This window comes from Perca flavescens, chromosome 2 (assembly GCF_004354835.1).
Source record: "Perca flavescens isolate YP-PL-M2 chromosome 2, PFLA_1.0, whole genome shotgun sequence".
Taxonomy (NCBI): Eukaryota; Metazoa; Chordata; class Actinopteri; order Perciformes; family Percidae; genus Perca; species Perca flavescens.
In genome coordinates this window covers 19423045-19441453 of record NC_041332.1, presented here as the reverse complement: position 1 = coordinate 19441453, position 18409 = coordinate 19423045, and the positions used below count along the sequence as shown (strand labels likewise).

Here is an 18409-nt window from a genome sequence, read left to right as displayed (position 1 = left end):
CCCTATTTCTGATACCGTGGCGCTGGAAATTTGACCGTGGCACACCGCCACTATGCTATCAACATAGAGGAAACACTGGAGAGGTTATGATTCGTTTATGGATGTTGGTCAGAGGTTCAAATCTATTCTCCACCATGATTCGACACTAAGAATATTTTTAAAGCAAAAAAAGAAGAGCTGAAGTTGACACCTTTTTTTTTTTAAATGTCTTGTTTGACCAACCATCCAAAACCCAAATATATTCAGTTTACTGTCACAGGACTAAGAAAAATATTACGAATATTCACATTTAAAAAGCTAGAACCAGTAATGTTGGTACTTAATCAATTATCAAAATTGTTGCCAATTGATGGTGTAGTGAATTTCTCAAAGCTATCATCTGTATCACAGGGACATTGGCGCTTTTTAGCCTGTACCTCGTCGGAGAACTCGCTCAAAAAAATCAGGGCAACTGAATGGAAAGCACAACTCTCGTACAAGCCAGAGCATTTGCATCTGCTTAGAAGTCAGCTGCTTTTACAGCCTGCAACCAGTGTCAGTCTCAGGCCCACACCCATGGCCATTCGATCTCAACCCCTGCCTGCTTTACTACATCGGTTTAGGATGACAGCTGAGGATAAACTATATTTCATCAACCTTAAGGTTTGTTGTGCATCTCCTGTGTTGCTTTTGGCTGTTCAGCAGTGGGCTGGTGAGACGGTGTGGTGCTGTAACTCTCGTCACTGGGGTTTGGAGGCCGTTACTCTCCTGCCCATTAGGATAAAGTGGTGGACGCTGGCACTGCATTTTTAGGCACTCAGTCTGTCTGGGACTGTGAAGCTGGGCTCAGTGCACTATAATTATTGAAAGAGTAATTCAGCACTTTCGTAGTCTGCTTGTTGGCTTACTTTGGTAGCCTTGAATGCCATCCCAAATACATTCTGCTATCAATATAGTGCTTTTTTAGATAACTAAATGACTTACAGGGAAATTGCACTGCTACATATTGCAGCATGTATAGATCTGTTGCAGCCAATAAGTGAGATAATGGGAAAATGTCTATATGGTAACTGTATAAAAGGAGAGGGGGCAGAAGTATATTGTACAAAGATGCTGTTGCCTTAACTTCCTTTTGATGATGTGAATGCAGACTAGCTCCTTTTTCCACATGTGACAGCTGTCTCTACTTAAGGAAAGCTGTATATTTTCATCTAGTTTGTTACTTATCCAAGTCTGTCTGAGGTGAATCAGTGCCCAGCAGCTATAAGGATGTGTTAATGTTTGTTTTGAGCAGGTTCACCATATCCTGTTATCATCCTTTGCTCTGGTGTGTGTGTGTGTGTGTGTGTGTGTGTGTGTGTGTGTGTGTGTGTGTGTGTGTGTGTGTGTGTGTGTGTGTGTGTGTGTGTGTGTGTGTGTGTGTGTGTGTGTGTGTGTGTGTGTGTGTGTGTGTGTGTGTGTGTGTGTGTGTGTGTGTGTGTGTGTGTGTGTGTGTGTGTGTGTGTGTGTGTGTGTGTGTGTGTGTGTGTGTGTGTGTGTGGCAAGGTGTGGTATCACTGTCCATCTGGCCTCAGCTCACCCTGCTCAGTCAGAGGCATGGTAACTGATCTGGCCCTCGGGCTCTCCAGCATTATATTGACTATTTTCCTGCCTGTGTCTATAGCCAGTTGGCTGGTCCACAGTGAAGAGGCGCTGGCTGGCTTTAATACGGTATAACTGATGTCAGCTCTGGCATCTTAAAAGCCAGCCATCCTTGACAGAATCTCTTCATTTGGTTCTTTTTTATTTTAATGCTGAATTCAAGTTACTGAAAATGTCAAACAAATGATGAAACAATGTAGAAAGGAGTAGTGTTTCAGCTTTTCTTCTCCAGCCCCGTCCTATTTTTATTAGTTGACATTGGAAAGCAACAGGAAATGGAAAGAGAAGGAGATAACATGGGACAAAGGTCCTTGGTGGGAAGCCAGTATCAGTTTGATAGTGCAGTATGCCATTTTAAAGCCATGGCTTCATTCTATAACTCCCTCCCTACCTCTTATTTTCCAACCATTTTTAGCAATCCTTCTGCAGTCTTTTCAACTAATTTCTACCACAAATCCACTTTTTTTTTTTTTTTTTTTTTTTTTTTTTTAACTTGACTTTTGTGGACATGTGGGTTTCTATTAGGGATGATTAATTGTTGTTGGTCATTTAACAGACTTCACTGATCTGATAGTAAATGAGCAAAAGCAAGCCCGACCTGAAACTTAAGCTCATGTTGGTGTTTACAGCATGAAATGTGTAACTCTTTTAATGCCATCATTTAGCAGTGATGTGCATAAGACTACAGCTGCAGATGTAGGTCTCTGAATGGAAAGTATAGATTAACCTGTGACAGACTAGCAGTCCTTAATGAACAGTTGAATTTAGCTTGAAGTTACATTCAGTTCATCCATGTGATATACATGTCTACTAGGGGTGTAACGATATATCGTGGTACGATTTATCACGATGCAAAAATGTTACGATATGTATCGTAGAGGTATGGCGATATTGTTATAATTTTTTATTTTTTTTTTTACTACCACCATATAGGTGCTGACACACATATCAGACGGCCGACCATCGGCAGAAAAGCCAGTCGAGATGATCAGTCGCGTCCCCAAGGTCCAAAAAACCATAGATATAGAACAATATGCAAAAAACTGCCTTGGAAACATACGTACACAGGCGGCGCTTGTTGCCCAAGAAATGACAACCGGCCGCTGATTGGACGAATGCGTCACATGGGTTTGTTTTCTCTGGAAATTCAAAGCCAGACTGTCATGGCGGCCGTTCAGAATACAATCTCATATTGTACTAAAATAGTTTACTGAAACGTGTTTCTGAAAACATTTTAAGAGAGAAATAGGCCATGCAGTTGCTGAATCTGTCTTCATTTCAGCTCAACAAAGGACAGTTTAAAAGATTTTCATCGGATTTTGAGAGACTCTAGTCACCTCATTCTGCTCGCCATTTCCGGGTGAGTCCTGACTGCCCTGCCGCCGCCGAAAATGAATGGCAACAGCCCCCCAGACTGACGACGGCACGGGACACAACGAACAGATTTGCGTCTTTGTCCTCACCAGACTGTCCAACGGTCGAAAATCGGCCCTGTGTGTCCCGGCCTATGACGTCCGTTTAATCCTCTTGGTTGAGCTACCGTACCCGCGTCATGTTTACATTCACTGCATTCATGCTCCAATGAATAGGATATGACGTCTGACTTTACATACAGAAGGTTAAACTAAATCTTGATTTATATTGAAGTATTGTACATTCTTTAAGTTGTATGTATAACAAGACAGTTATTGAACACTGTTAATGTTAAATATGTTATTTGATTTTCAGTTGAATTTTTGCGTTTTTTTTTCTAAATATCGTGATACATATCGTATCGTGAACCCAGTATCGTGATTCATATCGAATCGTGAGCTGAGTGTATCGTTACACCCCTAATGTCTACTGTATGAAAGAGGTGTCCACCATCCTTCCCTCTTTCACCCTGCAGCCTATTCAATATCCCTGGGTTCTTTTGGGTGACGGTACCCGCGCCAGCTGCTGCTCCCCCGTCCCGTTGCACTAGTTAAAGCACTCAATTTACCCCCCACTCCCCTCTGCACCATGCTTGAGGGGGTTACATGGTGCACAGTGAAGACAATAGGGCTTGTCTGCCCACCCTCCCCCTCATAGTACCCTAATGTAATACTCAGTTATGCACACAAACACTTGAGATGATCATGATTGGAAGTTGTTGTTGTTGTTTTTGTCCAGATTTGATTGCATACACTCCATTCCCTCCCTGGTTGATGAAACCCTGTTGACTTTACCCACCCGCTGTCAGCTTGTCCTGGTGGCAGCAGGGCCTGGCCTGGTGCTTTTTGAAAACCCTGCCAGTTTTGCAACAGATTGTAACCCATTTCCCTGCAGCCTATTTCCCTACAGTCTTTCAGGCCACTCCGCTGCCAGTAGCCTCTAGTCCATCCCGTTTTGACTGCCACTCCCTTAAAGGCTAACTGGCTTAGTCCATTTAACTTGTAGCCACACTTAACCACCTGCTCATAATGGCCTTATTGAGTAGCTTACAGTCACTTAGCACGTTAGTGTCCCGCATGGAATTGATTAAAATAAGCTGCGTGCTTAACGTCGAACCCAACCTCCCCCTTGATGAAAGTGTTTTTTTTTTTTTTTTTTTTTTTGTCAATGCTGTAACCATATAATGTTGCACCAATGGACGTCTTTAGTTTGATGTCTTCCAGTATAAGGGATTTGTCGAGCGGTATAAAAGGTAGAAACATTGAAATTTAAAAAAATATATTTTTTCATTTGTGAAATATCCTCCAAGGACTCATGATGTGGTATGCAAAGATGGAGGCAACTATTCAGCATTGTGCTTTGTAGGGCTGTATTTCACAAATGCTTGGCTCTTATGCACTCTGCCTTTCCTGTCAGCATGCTTTGAGACCTACAGTATGTGTGCCTGTTCCAGTTTGAGTTCTTTTTTCTCTTCCTCTCCCATCACTGTGTATGCGTGTGAACTAAATACTCACTTGGTGAAACAGAAGAAGCGACACTACTACTTCCTTGTATGGTCAGACAGAGCAATAGGAGGCTGTGTGTAAAGGCCTGCTGCTCAGAGTCAATTTAGGGGCCATCCACACAAACGCTTTTTGGTGCAAATGCCACATCATTTTAAATCCACCGCGAAGGGCTACTAGGAGGGCAACCAGGAGAAGATTTTGGGTTAGACCAGGTAGAACCAGCAGTTGGTGGGACAATGTCGTCATTGTTGTAGACAAAGAATGGAGGGAGAACTTCCGCATGTCCAGAACCTCTCGACTCGCCCTGAGCTGTCCCACTTTTTAAACCAATTGTTTTTTTTAGATTCTTCCTCTGATGTTGAAATGGTAGTAGTGAGCAGTTTTCCCTGCATCTGATCTGTTGCTCTGAACTGAAGCTTGAGTCCAAAAGAGGAAAACCCCTTTCTTTCCCAAACACAATTTAAACCTCTTGTTTTGCTCTTCATTCCACTGTATAAACTTCTTCTTAGCCTACTCATTCACATACCAGTGTCTCCACTCGGTTTCTTCCTGTGCAGCAAACTCACACCAGAGGAAGGTTACTTAGCAGAACTGATTCATATCTCATTTGTAAACCATGTCATACTGCACTCCCAGCCCTGTAACCATGGTCAATTTTACAAGGCCAGCTTTTATTTGCTTTAAATGTCTAGAGGTGCGGTTCTAGTAGGAGCGTAGAGATGACTCAAGTGTTCCTGTGGTATTGAAAGAATGCAGGAAGTGGCGGGCCACTAAATTCCAGCTTTAACTTTTTTTTTTTTTTTTTTTTTTTTTTTTTTTTTCCTTGCATGTAAATTTGTGCAAAAGACATTTCCACATCATGCAAACTTTCATTCTACACATAATATATATATATACACACACACACACTGCCCCATCTCATGTACACACGGTGCACACACATTTATTGGACTCCCTATGACCTTTCACTCCTACACTACTATACAAACGCACACGGCCAGCTGTCGCTGTGTAGCCCTGAGGAGTCTTGAGGAAGTCAGCAGAGCTGGAATGTGGATGGGTCAGATGTGCTCTTGATACCGCTGCTTTAGGCCTTCACTCTCACCATTAATCATCTTGGAGCAGATGCAGCATTGACCTGGATCTTAAAGTAGAAACTTAACATCAGGCAACTACACTGGCTAGTTTAAAATCCAAAATAGGGTTGCAACTAAAGATTATTTTCATTATTAATTCATCTGACAATATTTTCTGGATAAAACTATTAATCATTTTTATAAACGGATCAGAAAAGTTACTGTCACAATTTCTCATAGCCTAAAGTGATGTCTTCAAATTTGTTTTGTTTTTTTGTTTTTTTTTAAACCCTAAAGATATTCAGTTTACAATGTACTAGGGGTGGGAATCTCTTGGCACCTCACGAATTGATTCAGAGGTCAAGGATTTGAATCTAAACCAATTATCGATGCATCTCAATGTACATTACACAAATCACATGCGTGATTTTTAAAAATATAGATATAAATCTGAGTTTGAGTTAATCACTTCCTAGACAAAGCTTAAATTTTGACATATTTGTCACACACAACTTTTAATTAAATGTTTTGTCTACTGAAGTTTTTATTTTGTAATCATTACATGTTTAAGCCTTAAACATGCTTGTGAAAGTCACCTTCTCTTAGCCTGGGTAAACCCCATAAACCCTGACTAACTTCAGGCAAATTTGAGATTTGCTCTGCAAGTCAGTCTGGCGAAGAGCCCAGTCAAACCCATTTCCAATGTCCTCAAAATTGAGGCACCAAACACAACCATTGAGGCGGGCTTTACGCGACGAGGATAGCGCAGCGACGGCGAGCAGCTTTTTGTTTACATTCAACATGACGGCTACCAAAGCCGTGCTTCACGTGCTCTGCCATGACCGGCAGCCGGCAGGTCAGTCTGATATATGCCGATTTCATGCAGGTCAATACTACAATTAACTGACAACATAAGTTATACGAGTTACAGTTCTCAAGGACGCACGCACACACCTTTTTCCTTTCTCTCAACTTCTCCGCCGTGTGTGGCGCGTACCCGCTCGCGGTGTGAAGCGCGTGTCCGCGCTATTCTCGCACATGTAGGGAACCTCGTGAATTAACATGCAATGTGTCAGCTGTTTGGAAATTCTTCAGCGTGTGTGCAGAAGATAACAAGTTTGCAATATATAACACCTGCAAGGAAAAAGTAAGGCGTGGAGGGACGACACCAAAAACCAAAATCATTTTTTTTTAGTTGGATATTGGATGTGAAAAGCGTCACCCTGATTGTTGGTCGGATTAGTTGAAGGACTATCCAATTGCGCCCAGAGGCATTTGAGTGGCGTCCGTTGGTGACGCCCCTTTGGAAATGAACTGTCCGCTTTCCCAGACCCACTCTCAGTTACAACCATTGAGATAGATAGATAGATAGATAGATAGATAGATAGATAGATAGATAGATAGATAGATAGATTACAACTGAGAATGGTCTGGTGTCATAGATAGATAGATAGATAGATAGATAGATAGATAGATAGATAGATAGATAGATAGATAGATAGATAGATAGATAGAGTTACAACTGAGAATGGTCTGGTGTCAGCCAGGCTAACCTTCTCTCCCAGTAATCTTCCATGTCAGAGGCTCAGTCACGTTTTAAAGGATGATAATTGGCTTCTTAGAACATGAAACATGAGGTGGTCAGATGTAAGGGACTGTTCGTTATTTATATAAAGGGCCACTGGAGGAGTTTTGGGATCTTTAGTAAAAATAGACTTGACCCTCTATTCGCCTTTTTTAAAAAAAAAAAAAAAAAAAAAAAAAAAAAAAAAAATCAATGACCCTCCAAAATGATGACCCTCGTCTCCTCTCGTCTTTTTGGTCTGTTCTGTGGCAGTTTTTTGGACCTCGGGGACCCGACTGATCAAATCGACGGGGTTTTCTGTCAACGGTCGGGCGTCGGCTATATGTGTCTAAAATAAGAATTAATTATTTTTCCCACCCCTACCATGTACTTAAGACAAATAAATAAATGATGCAAACTATTACATTTGAGATGCTGATTTTTATTTTTGCTTTAATTATGACTTAAAGGATGTATCAAAATAGTTGGAGATTTATCTGTTGATTCAGCTCTAATACGAAAAGGCATCTAAGGAAAAGTAGACCTTGAAATTGCTAAAATATGTTCCTAACTTTCCTTCACCGGCTTGTGTTTATACTCTCAGTCGATCGGTTACAATCCTAACGTGTAATGTCTCTTTACGGTTTTGTAATTGCAGCACTGTGACAGCAGTCTGCGGTAAATCTACAGATGACATTAAACCCCAGCATCAGTATCAACATCCCCTTCATCCATCACCACCTCCAGCAGTCTGCACAATGCATTCCAAACCCCTGCCATGCTCTCAACACCGCTTAATCCCCCTCTGCTTGTATTAGACACAGTATTAAAAATGACCCATTTTGTCAGGCACCGCTTCTAATGTCTGGACGAGTAGAGCGAGAGACTTGAGAGATGGGTACAACAGATGTAATTAAACTGCCTCAAGACAGAGGTCGGGAGTAAGATTTAATGACACACAAGGCCATATTTCTTTGTTAGAAGAAGTGGAATGTAAATGCCACTAAAGGCCCCTTCTCAGTCTAGACAGACTCCCTCTAACAATCTTGCTTAGTGATGGCTGCTTGAACTAAACGCATACTACTGCAGGGTTTTTTTTTTTTTTGTCTTTGGGCCTTTGTCTTCATCACAATACTTGTAACACATTGTAATTGTCACCAGGGGTATTGAGCTAATTGTGATATTAGGCATGTGGAGCTGGCTAGCAACAAGGCATGCTGAGTCCAGAATAAGGTTTTAAATCTTCAATGAACTAGGATTTGTTATGCAAATGTAGACCAAAAGAATGGCAGACAATAGAGTTGTTTTGTATTTCAATCAAAATGCATGAGGCTGTTCATCTTGACCAGGCAGACCATTTTAAAAATGCTGCTGGTGCTGTGCAGTCATTTTTCTGAACATATAATTAAGAGCCCTGAACATGTTCTCAGCTAGGTGTCAACAGCTTGAAGCATCCCAAATGGTATAGTAGTGATGTCAAGTGTGTGTTCTGATGGATATGAAAACGAGCAATGGGCAGCTCTGCAGAGCAGTCTAGTGTAATTTAGTAAAACATCCCTTATCCGTGTGTGTGTGGATGGGATTTTAATGATCCATTCACTTCCTTGCTGCGCTGCATCACAGTGTCAGCTGGTTAGAGATGATGCCTTTACTTGCCCAGAAGGGGGTCATCGCATGAGGAATGCGATTCATTCTGCTAAGCCCCTGGCATTAGTAGCTGGACTGGCAAAACTATGTCATGCACGTCACCATGCCAGTCACATTCCCTGTCTCGCTGCTCTTTGCGTTTTGGAGCAGCTCCTTCCTGTCTGGGTGGCTTATTGACAAATAAAGCCACCACTTCAAAGAGCAACTTTGACCTGATGTAAATACTTTTTTACACAAACACGCCAACCCTCTAGGGCTGCACAATTAATCAAGTAATCGCAATTGCGATGTGCAATTACATAACCGTATACGGTGTGCTGTGTTCATGACACTCGGTCTCTGTGTGCACTGCAGTCTCCCTTTATTTATTTATTACTTTACCAACCGTATTAACAAGATGAAGCCACCTTGTCTTAAGAAGCTTGGTGTTTTTATTTTTTACTGTTAACTCTTTACATCGCCTTTGCTATCTCTTTTTCGTCTCGCCTTTCCCTCACACAGCCACTACGCTAAGTCCGACACCCCTCACTGGTCACTCTTCTCGCTTGCTTCACCACTCACACACTGACTTCACTCACTCAACATACCGGCCATTCTCGCTCTCACCAATGCCTGATTTATGCTTTTCCTTCTGTGTTGAATCTGCCCTCTGAATTACGCTACCCCATGGATGTATTAAGCGTGCCCCTCGTAACCTCCACAAAAGATGGTACCATTCAGTCGGTTTAGGCAGTAGCGTATGTCGTGTACGGTCACGTGGGTATCGGTGTCGAGGGTTTCAGAGCATGCAGACTTTAAGAAGAGGTTGTACAGATTATATTTTGTAAATTAACTGGTTATTCTATTACACCCATCTTAAATATCAGGGTTAAATGTTGTGCATTTTCCTTGATAATCAAGCAAGTAGACTGATGATAACATTATATCGCAGTATTGTAAATCACAATCGTACAGACTCAACTGAATTTAACTTCTCGTTCGTTCTGCACTCCCATAAATAATTTTTCTCCATATTGTGCAGCCCTACAACCCACTAGGAATAAAATCGGAAAGGACCAATGAGAAGCAACCTCGCTAACCACTTCTCTAGGTTCCCAATTTGCTAATGGCTACCTATTCATATCCATTGAGTAATGACAATGGATATGATTTGCACAACACTGACCCAAAGGCTCTGCACATTAACTAATTATCTTTTTAACGCTTTATATTTTACAAAAGAACGGACAATCCAGACTTTGTCAGTAGAGAGGTTACTGTCCACCACTTCATTCTGTGTTGAGATTTGTAACCATAGACACCGGAATAAAACGAGAGACAAAGAAGGCAGCAGGAGGAAAACTTTTTCAAGATGAGCACTGAGCCCAAGTTGTGACTTTTCCATGGCTGAACCAAAGGGTAGGACTCCATTATTTTAAACAAGATGTTGAGGTGGGGTGGGGGGGTTCAGTAGTGTATGTACAGGTGTGGAGTCTGTGGGGAGGTGTATTCAGTGGTTATAAGCTCTAAACTGGCCAGACAAGTTATTCAAAAATTGGATACAAATGGTCCATTTAGCCATTTGTCTTTTGATTGTGAAACATTGTTGTTGCTCGGCTTTCCCCGAGTACATTGATTAAAAAAAGAGGTAAGACATACAGAGACGTGTTTTTTATTTTTTTTTTTTTCGTAAACCGTAGTGCAATCAAAAACCTTTTGGGATCTGGGAGAATGGGGCCACAGTATGGTTACCTCAGATGTTGATGTGTAGGCTAACTGGCGAGGAAACCAATGTTTTCTAACTTTTGGACAACAGTAAGTGCTGATTCTTCAGAAGACTTAATTCTAAAAGTTCTGTTGAAAATCTGTGATACAGATGCTTTCTCCATCGTAAAGGCAAATGTTTGTAGATTTGGTTATTATTCTACTCATGAGGCTGTATAAAAGCACTCCGTATATCATGTCGGTGGAAAAGTTTGCTCATTGGAACTTGTCCTCTTTCCAAGATGTTTTTAGTTATCTGGCTTAATGGCTTGCCTATCATAAATCGTCTACGGCCATGACCTTATTAGTTTGCACTGGAAGGGCCGAGTCTGGTCTCTTTCTGGATTGCTGTCATGGTTTGTTCATTCTTATTACTACTTCTGCCTTTCTTCCCTACTAGAAATAACCTATTCTTTTACTCTCCCTTTTTCTAAGGCTTTTGTTTTGTTTCATTACTTTGTCATATTATAGTATGTCTTTGCTGTTTTCTATCCCTCTCAATCTGTTTTTGTTTCCTCTTCAATCAATCTTACACAGCTTGTTTCCTGGGCCATACAGAGCTTCTACTGGCTAGACCATATGTGTAGCAATTTACTGGAAGCAGATCTATTAGCAGTGGGAGGAGGGGAGGAACAAGTGGCTATAGGAAAAAAGAGAGTAGTAATGGGGAGGGGGTGGGGAGAAGGAGTGGGGGTGGAGGGGATGATGGGGGGGGTAAACCCATAACGGATCTGGAAAGAGGTTGTTCAAGCCAGAGAGCAAGGGAGGGCAAGCTTTGTGTGTGTGTGTGTGTGGGTGCCTTGCACTCATTAACATGACATTAATCTTCCTCTTCTCCCACCTCACCACAGCTTCTTCTAGTCTACATCAGAGCATGTGAGCAGAGTAGAGCGGTGATCATTTGTGCTCCTCCCTCACTGAGCTGTTTGTTCCCTCCGCTCCCCTGCTCAAGCCGCGCCAGGGCGCTGCGCTCAACTCCGTTTCTTCCCCGCTCCACTCAAATCAAAAACAAAAAAAAGCCGATTCTTGACGGAAAATGGGGAAGGACCAAAAAAAGACCTCTGCTCACATGCTCTGCTCTACACCGTTTAAGGGTTCCATGAGTGCTGTCAATTAGGATTCTCCTAGCACACAAATATCTGAGCGATCACAGGATGATGTGACCATTAACATCTGCATCTGCTCAACAGAGGAAGACAATGGCTGACAAGTGGGCCATTTGGTGCTTGTTTTCCACCTCCTCCCTCTCCTTGTCCTCTGTGGGCTGTGTCAGATCAGGAGATTTTAAAGCGTCTTGGCTTTCGGCTCTCGAAACCTTAGCTTTTTCCTTTTTTTCAATTTCAAGATGCTGGAAGCCATTTGGAGCACCGTTTTTTTTTTTTTTTTTTAAATATATTTCTGCCCCATAAAATGTGCAGTTAAAACAATCCACGGTTCCTTTATTGTGGTATTTTAATAGTCATTCCTAAATTTATTTTGGTACCGCACGGATTAGGATGCATTATTAGTAGTTCTTTTAGATGGGATGACTAGTCACTGTGGAGCAGAGTGACTGGTTTAGAAAACAGATTTGTTGGCATCTCTCACTGCTCACTTCCTGTTTTTCAGACTCCCCCAAATTCCTTGGAGGCCCCTTGCCATAAACGGCGTTTCCTTTGGCTGACAGTGACATGTTTATTATATGACTTCATAAGTAGTGCAACAATGTTTCAATTATGCGTGTCAGATGGGGTGTACAGTAAAATAGATCAATGATGTCCTTGTGATGATGTGTTTTGTTGTTCTTCTACAGGACAAAGTGTTTGAGTAACTGGCCAATCAAGAAGAGTGTGAGCCCCTGGACCTTCTAAGTCAGCAGCAACCTCAGCGTCCACAACTTCAGAAGGAGGGAATGAAACCGGATGGGGATACCATGGAAACCACGGAGCCCACTGACTCTGCAGCAGTAGCAGAGCCCTCCTCATCGCAGGACGACATAATGGAGCAAGCCCCATCGCAACCAGAGGAAGCTGCAAATGATGCAGCACCCGGGGCTGCTCCGATGGCCAATGGCAAGCCAGTGGAAGCAGACCCCAAAGTCAGACCAAAGGCTGTTGCAACTAAAATACAGACAACGGCCAAATCTGCAGGTGCTGTTGCAACCAAAGTCCAGCCCACAGCCAAATCTGTAGGGGCCTCCGGATCACGGCCAGGGACGGCCTCGCACCGCACGGCAAATTACGTCAAATCCTCTAAAAATGTCTCTGCAGCTCCAGTCAAGAAAACCGCTGCTACAGCATCAGCAGCGGGGGCTGTACCTAAAAGACTGGTGGGTGTAGCAGCAGTTTCCTCCGTGGCCAGGAACCCATCTAGAGTGCCTGACAAGAAGCCTGTTGGACCGGCCAGGACTGCCTCAGTTGCTGCTGCCACAGCAACAAATGGTACCAGACCAACAACAGTGAATGGCATTCCTAAGAAGAGACCAGTAGCTGAGACTGTTAATGTAGCTAGACCTAAAACCGCAGGTAAGTCTGAGAGATAAGTAAAAATGAATTGAATACTTATTTCATTCTCTGCCTTCTTTGACAACCTATGCTTAAACACCTTTTGCTCCATATTTATTTATTTTTTTTCCCTATGCAAGCTCATTTTTATGTTCTAACATTTTTTTTGTAGCTACTGCCGGCAGAGCAGCGGTGTCCACTGCCCCAAAACCCAGCACTTCCACCACAACTAAAGCTGGTTGTGCCACCACTTCAAAGACCACCAGGTACGTGTCTATCACAGACAGCAGGGGTGATAAAGTAATATGAAAGTCCAATGGTGCAGTGTCCATAGAGCACTTTTTTTTTTTTTTTTTTTTTGTTATTGGATATAGCAGTATACAGACTAAGTCTCAAAGTGCTTCACATGAGCGAATTTTTTAACTTTAAAGTCATGCGGTTGGGAAACTTCTTTTTATTTTTCTGACAATAACACTCTTTCTCCGCTTTCTTTTTCCCTGTTCTGCGTTGTGTTTCTGTCTGTCATTCACACACATCTTCCCCCTCTCTGAGATCTGAACTTTTTAATCCCCCTTACAAACTTAACAGACAGCGTGACTGTTTATGCCCTGAAAGCAAGCAGTGGAGAATGATGTCCATTGTGGTCTTTGGGCCGTTATTGAGTCAGATTTCGCTTCACGAGTGAGTCATGTTAGCAGAAATAACCTGAGACAGAGGGCCTTAACAGAGGCAGCGATACTGAAGAACTACCACTTTGTCCCAAAAAGACCCCCTGGCAGAAACCAGCCCCACCTCTCCAGGGCAAAGGGCTATTGACTTGGATCATAATCCCTCACGTACTGAGCTGGTAGTTTGGATAGCGATCGTAGATCCAGTCATTTACTGCTGTTATCGACTAGAAAGCTTTTATTCGTAAGACTTTTTACTCAAAAGAAATTCAAGATATCCAAGTGAATGTTTGCCAAACATAATTATCAGCTGGTAGTTTCTTCAAATGTTTGTCAAATTATGTGATTAGATTCTCTCTCCACTTATCTTCCCTCTTAATGACCTTATTAAATAAAGGAACAATGTGCTGCATCATCAGTTTTCTGAAGCAGCACAGAGTAATTGCGTTCTTTCTTTGCTATAAGAAATAATATAAATGCCTATTTGTGTATAACTGCACCAATTTATATACCTCAACTCTCACTATTGTAGATATAGAAGTCCCAATTTGCTTCTTTTGTTTTTTATAAATCGACTGATTGCTTTTTCTTTAAAATGCCCATGCCAAGTTCTTAAATTCAGTTTACAATTTATATAAAACAGAAAACCTCAGCAAATTTGCACCAAACTTGTTGTAGTTTTCGCTTGATAAATTACTAAATTGAATGACCGTTTCACCACAAGACGGTGGTATCCTTTTCAGTGGGGTTGGTGTGTGTCCCCTGAATTATTGAGACATTTCAAGTGTTGGAGTCTGATTACAGTAGCACGTCATCCCTATGTTTCCTGGCTTGTTCCCTGAGACGTTGACATCAAGCACTCTCCTCTCAGCTTGAGACCCAGAGGACAACAGGAGAACAGCAGCAGGTGTTCACCCTTGTGACAGATGAAGCGTGTTGCAGTTTGTGCCACCTGCATGTGAAAGTTGGTGTTGTGTCGAACCCTTTTGTGTTGCAACAGTAGTAGTGGTGTGCTTTTCAGTCAGTGTTGGTGTTCGAGCTGGCTCTCTGGCAGTAATGCCAACAGACCTTCTCTCAGCTTGGGTGTTGACTTGCATAAGTCATGACACTGAGAACAATAGCACCAACAGTCCATAGCACTGCATTCAACAGAATTGAATGGTGTTAAAAGATTTGGCAAACTACCTAATGAGATTATTTAGCTGCAACACAGTGGCTGATGCATAGCCTCTTCCTTTTACAGCATCTTCTTCGTAATTTCATTCCTGTTTCCATTCCATTGTTTCTTATATTGCTGAGACAACCGCAGTTATTGTTGCCCAAACTGTCACACAGGAACGCACAAACATTTTTGAAGTCTAGTATCTGCAGGTAAATCTCCTTCTTGAAGATCTTTTGAGGTAGACAGTAAGGACAACATGCCCCTGAAAGTGTATTATCACACACAGTCTGTGGCCGCTGTAAAGATCCGCCTCCCTCATGAAGTATTCATAGTAATTTGCCCAAAGGGATGAATGGAAACGTTTTGGGTTTTAGATGATTTTACTTTTACCAGAGCCTCATTCATGTAGAGCAAATAAGATTTGGTCATTGTGTTCAGCTTTGAGCTCCTGGAAATGGGATTAGTGCTTAGGTATGGTGGGAATAAAATTTGATGGAAGGATATGGTACAAAAGGAAGTCAAATTCTGGATCCGGCATACAATCCATCTGAATGACAGGAGGATGTCCTTTTCTTTTCCCCCAACAATTGTATTTAACTTTATACAATTACATTCATAGTAGCATCCCCATCTCTCGTTCTCCCCTACCTCCCCCCTCACACATGCACAACATCACCTCCCGCCCAACCCAAACAACCCTTGGGTCAGGAGGATGTCTCAGTGGTCGATGAGAACACTTGATAACGAAGTAGAAGCTACATTTTGTAAAATCTGGCACCAGCTTTGCTCTTCTTTCCTCCAACGATGGGTTATGGTGTCCTTGCACTGACTGAGCAATCCGTCTTTGTCCACCCCACCTCCTCTTTCAGTCTCTATCCCCCCCTCCCCCGCCATCCCTTTTTTCTGCCGTCTGTGCATGTACAGTGCTGGGCATTTGGCCAGGATCTCCCCAAGCCCTCCTTACAGCCTAACTTCCATCGAGATGTCCCCATTACTAACTTATTCATTGTTTAGCTGCATACAGATACTGTAAATTAGTGTAGTTGTGTAACATGAGAAGGACAGTGATTATGTTGGTAAAAAGATGATTTATGTTCAAACGATCCCCATTGGGAATGGATAGAATTGATGCTGGATAGTACTTTTTGGTCTCTCAGATACAGAATGTTCCCTCATTATTCAAATACTGAATGGGCTGTAATGGAGAATTTATTTAAATTACACCAAAACCATTGCCTTAGAAGACTGGCTTGTTTTATACAACACACTTTCTTCTTACTTTTGTTCTGTTAGGTCTTTTTATCGGTTTCTCTCCCTCTCACATCTCACAATTACTTCTGTCTTGTCCTATTGGAGATAAAACTGTCATTTCTCCCCGACTTGGTACAGGGCAGGATTACTGTCCTAATGGAGAAAGGCCCATGGCATCGATCATAGTGACAGCGGGTGCCCAGGGCCTCATAAGACCCAACACTGTCTGCCATGCTATTGCTTGGCTGCAACATTTCATCTCAACTTTCCACTGAACAGATTTCAGGCATCCACTCTGTATTGTCAAGGAGATAACTGTAGGCCCACACAAACTCTAGGAATGTGGGTTCCTCTCAGGAAGGAGTAAAGCAGCAGGTTTTGGACAACCTACAAGCCAAACAAGGTATTGTTAAGGTGCTCCATTTGTTTTCATGAAGGAGGCCCTTGAAGTGAGGGGGGAAAAGGGTGAGGACAGAAATACATGTACTTTGACTGCATTTTATTTGTAGGATGAGCTTACTGCAACAGGGATAAAGGGTATCTCCTGGCCACGCCCTCTCCTTTCTCTTTGGTTTGATTAAAACCGAATAATTAAATCTACAGGAAGGAGTATGGCAAGGGAGTCTAGCCTCATGATGATGCATGTTTACACTTTGATTTTTGGCCAAATGTTGTAGCTGCTCAGTATGTTACTGGTGTGGTGTCTGCATCTGTAGTAAACATTTATGAATATTGTCTGTAAATCAGAGTCCATAAAGTGCATCTGTGACTTGTCCCTTTGCTGACCTTTGCCCTTAAAAGGACCTTGTGTTTGGTCATTAACCTCCTGTAGATGGCCGTGTAGTGCCTCCCATCCTCCCCTTGGACTGTGATTTGTATTGATTTCAATCCTCGGTTGGCAGGAAATGTAATCCATACTAATACACCAACAACAGAACCACAAGCCACCACCCACAATGTGTGGAATACAGGCTTTAGTGGGCCTGTCTGTTCTCTGTGCTGTCCCTCTGGATCAAACCTTTTTTTATGAGTTATAACTCATCATAAAACTGTGTGTGTGAGAATTTATGGTGGGAATACCTTTATCCTATGAAAAGGAAAACACAGATGATATTCAAAATATATCAAAAATATAATGGAATATAAAGCAGTAAGGGGGTTCACAAAAGTTGACCCCAAAGCAACAAGGACAAAATAAAATAGGCTACTTATATTTGTCTTAAATGTGGTGAAGGGTGGATGCTGGTGTTTGTGTAGGCGGAGCATTGGGACCCGGTTGCTACGCACATACTACACACACACTACGTACTGCGCTCAGCAAGGAGCAGGTCAGTGAACGATGAGAGAAGTCTCTCTGCATGTTCTGCAGTGTTAGTTTTGTTTGCGGTCACATTACTCAACCCCGTATTTGTGAAAACAAATATTAAATATCTGAAGTGAAAGTCCTGTCACAAAAATATATGTTGTTGCGTATCCTTGTACATTTTTAAGTGGGTATATGGAAAGCCTGGAGATTTCTTAGTGGGTATACTGCGTATCACGTAGACTACATCACTGCACTAACCAACCAACCAACATCTTAACCCTTCATGTCACATCCTGAAGTTATTCAGCAAAGACAATTTGGAGGTAAGTTGATCTATTTTTCTAGTTATAGAAAGATATTGATTCTATTGGGAGATTGGTGTCCTATATTTTTCTACATGTAAGGCACCCACTCTACTTCTAGATTGATTCAAGTCAAACACTCAGGGTCTGGGACATATTTTGCTAGGATCTGTGGAATAACCAGTAACTATGAAGCAAGATTCAACATCATATCCTGACTGCCCATGCCAAAAGAGTTTGTAGAAGCCATGTGGGAAATGACAATTGGCCGAGGCGAACATACAGAGAAGCAACAAAGATCTCCGACCATGTGAGATGGTGATCCTCGGTCTGAGGAGCAAGGGCAGCAAACGGTACAAGCTTTCCAAAGGTTTATCAACCCATTTCAGCTTGAGACTTCTCAGCCCTTGACAAGTTTAAGTTCAGGAGCAGCTATGCCAGAAGAGGTGCGATATGATGTGCTGAATGCCCTGAAAAATGGCAAAACTCAAAAAGTTCATCCGTGATCGACTGCAAACAAAAAAGGTCCTTTTCTTTGACTAGAACCTGAACCAGAACCTGAGCCGCCTTCTGCGTTAGAGGGGACGTATCCTTCTGATGTTATGCAGTGTATATATCTACACGATCGGGTAGTTGCAGCGATGTTAGCAGTGAAGGTTAGTTGGTCGT

General features: G+C 42.2%; 1 protein-coding gene across 1 annotated transcript in view; it reads left to right on the top strand.

Moving 5' to 3' along the window:
- Window positions 1-18409, top strand: part of prr36a (proline rich 36a) — a 37475-nt gene that overhangs the window by 3409 nt on the left and 15657 nt on the right. The window contains exons 2-3 of the mRNA XM_028596494.1: window positions 12361-13072; window positions 13224-13317. Coding sequence (XP_028452295.1) covers window positions 12460-13072; window positions 13224-13317 — 707 coding nt within the window. The 5' untranslated portion in view covers window positions 12361-12459. The remainder of the gene's footprint in view (window positions 1-12360; window positions 13073-13223; window positions 13318-18409) is intronic.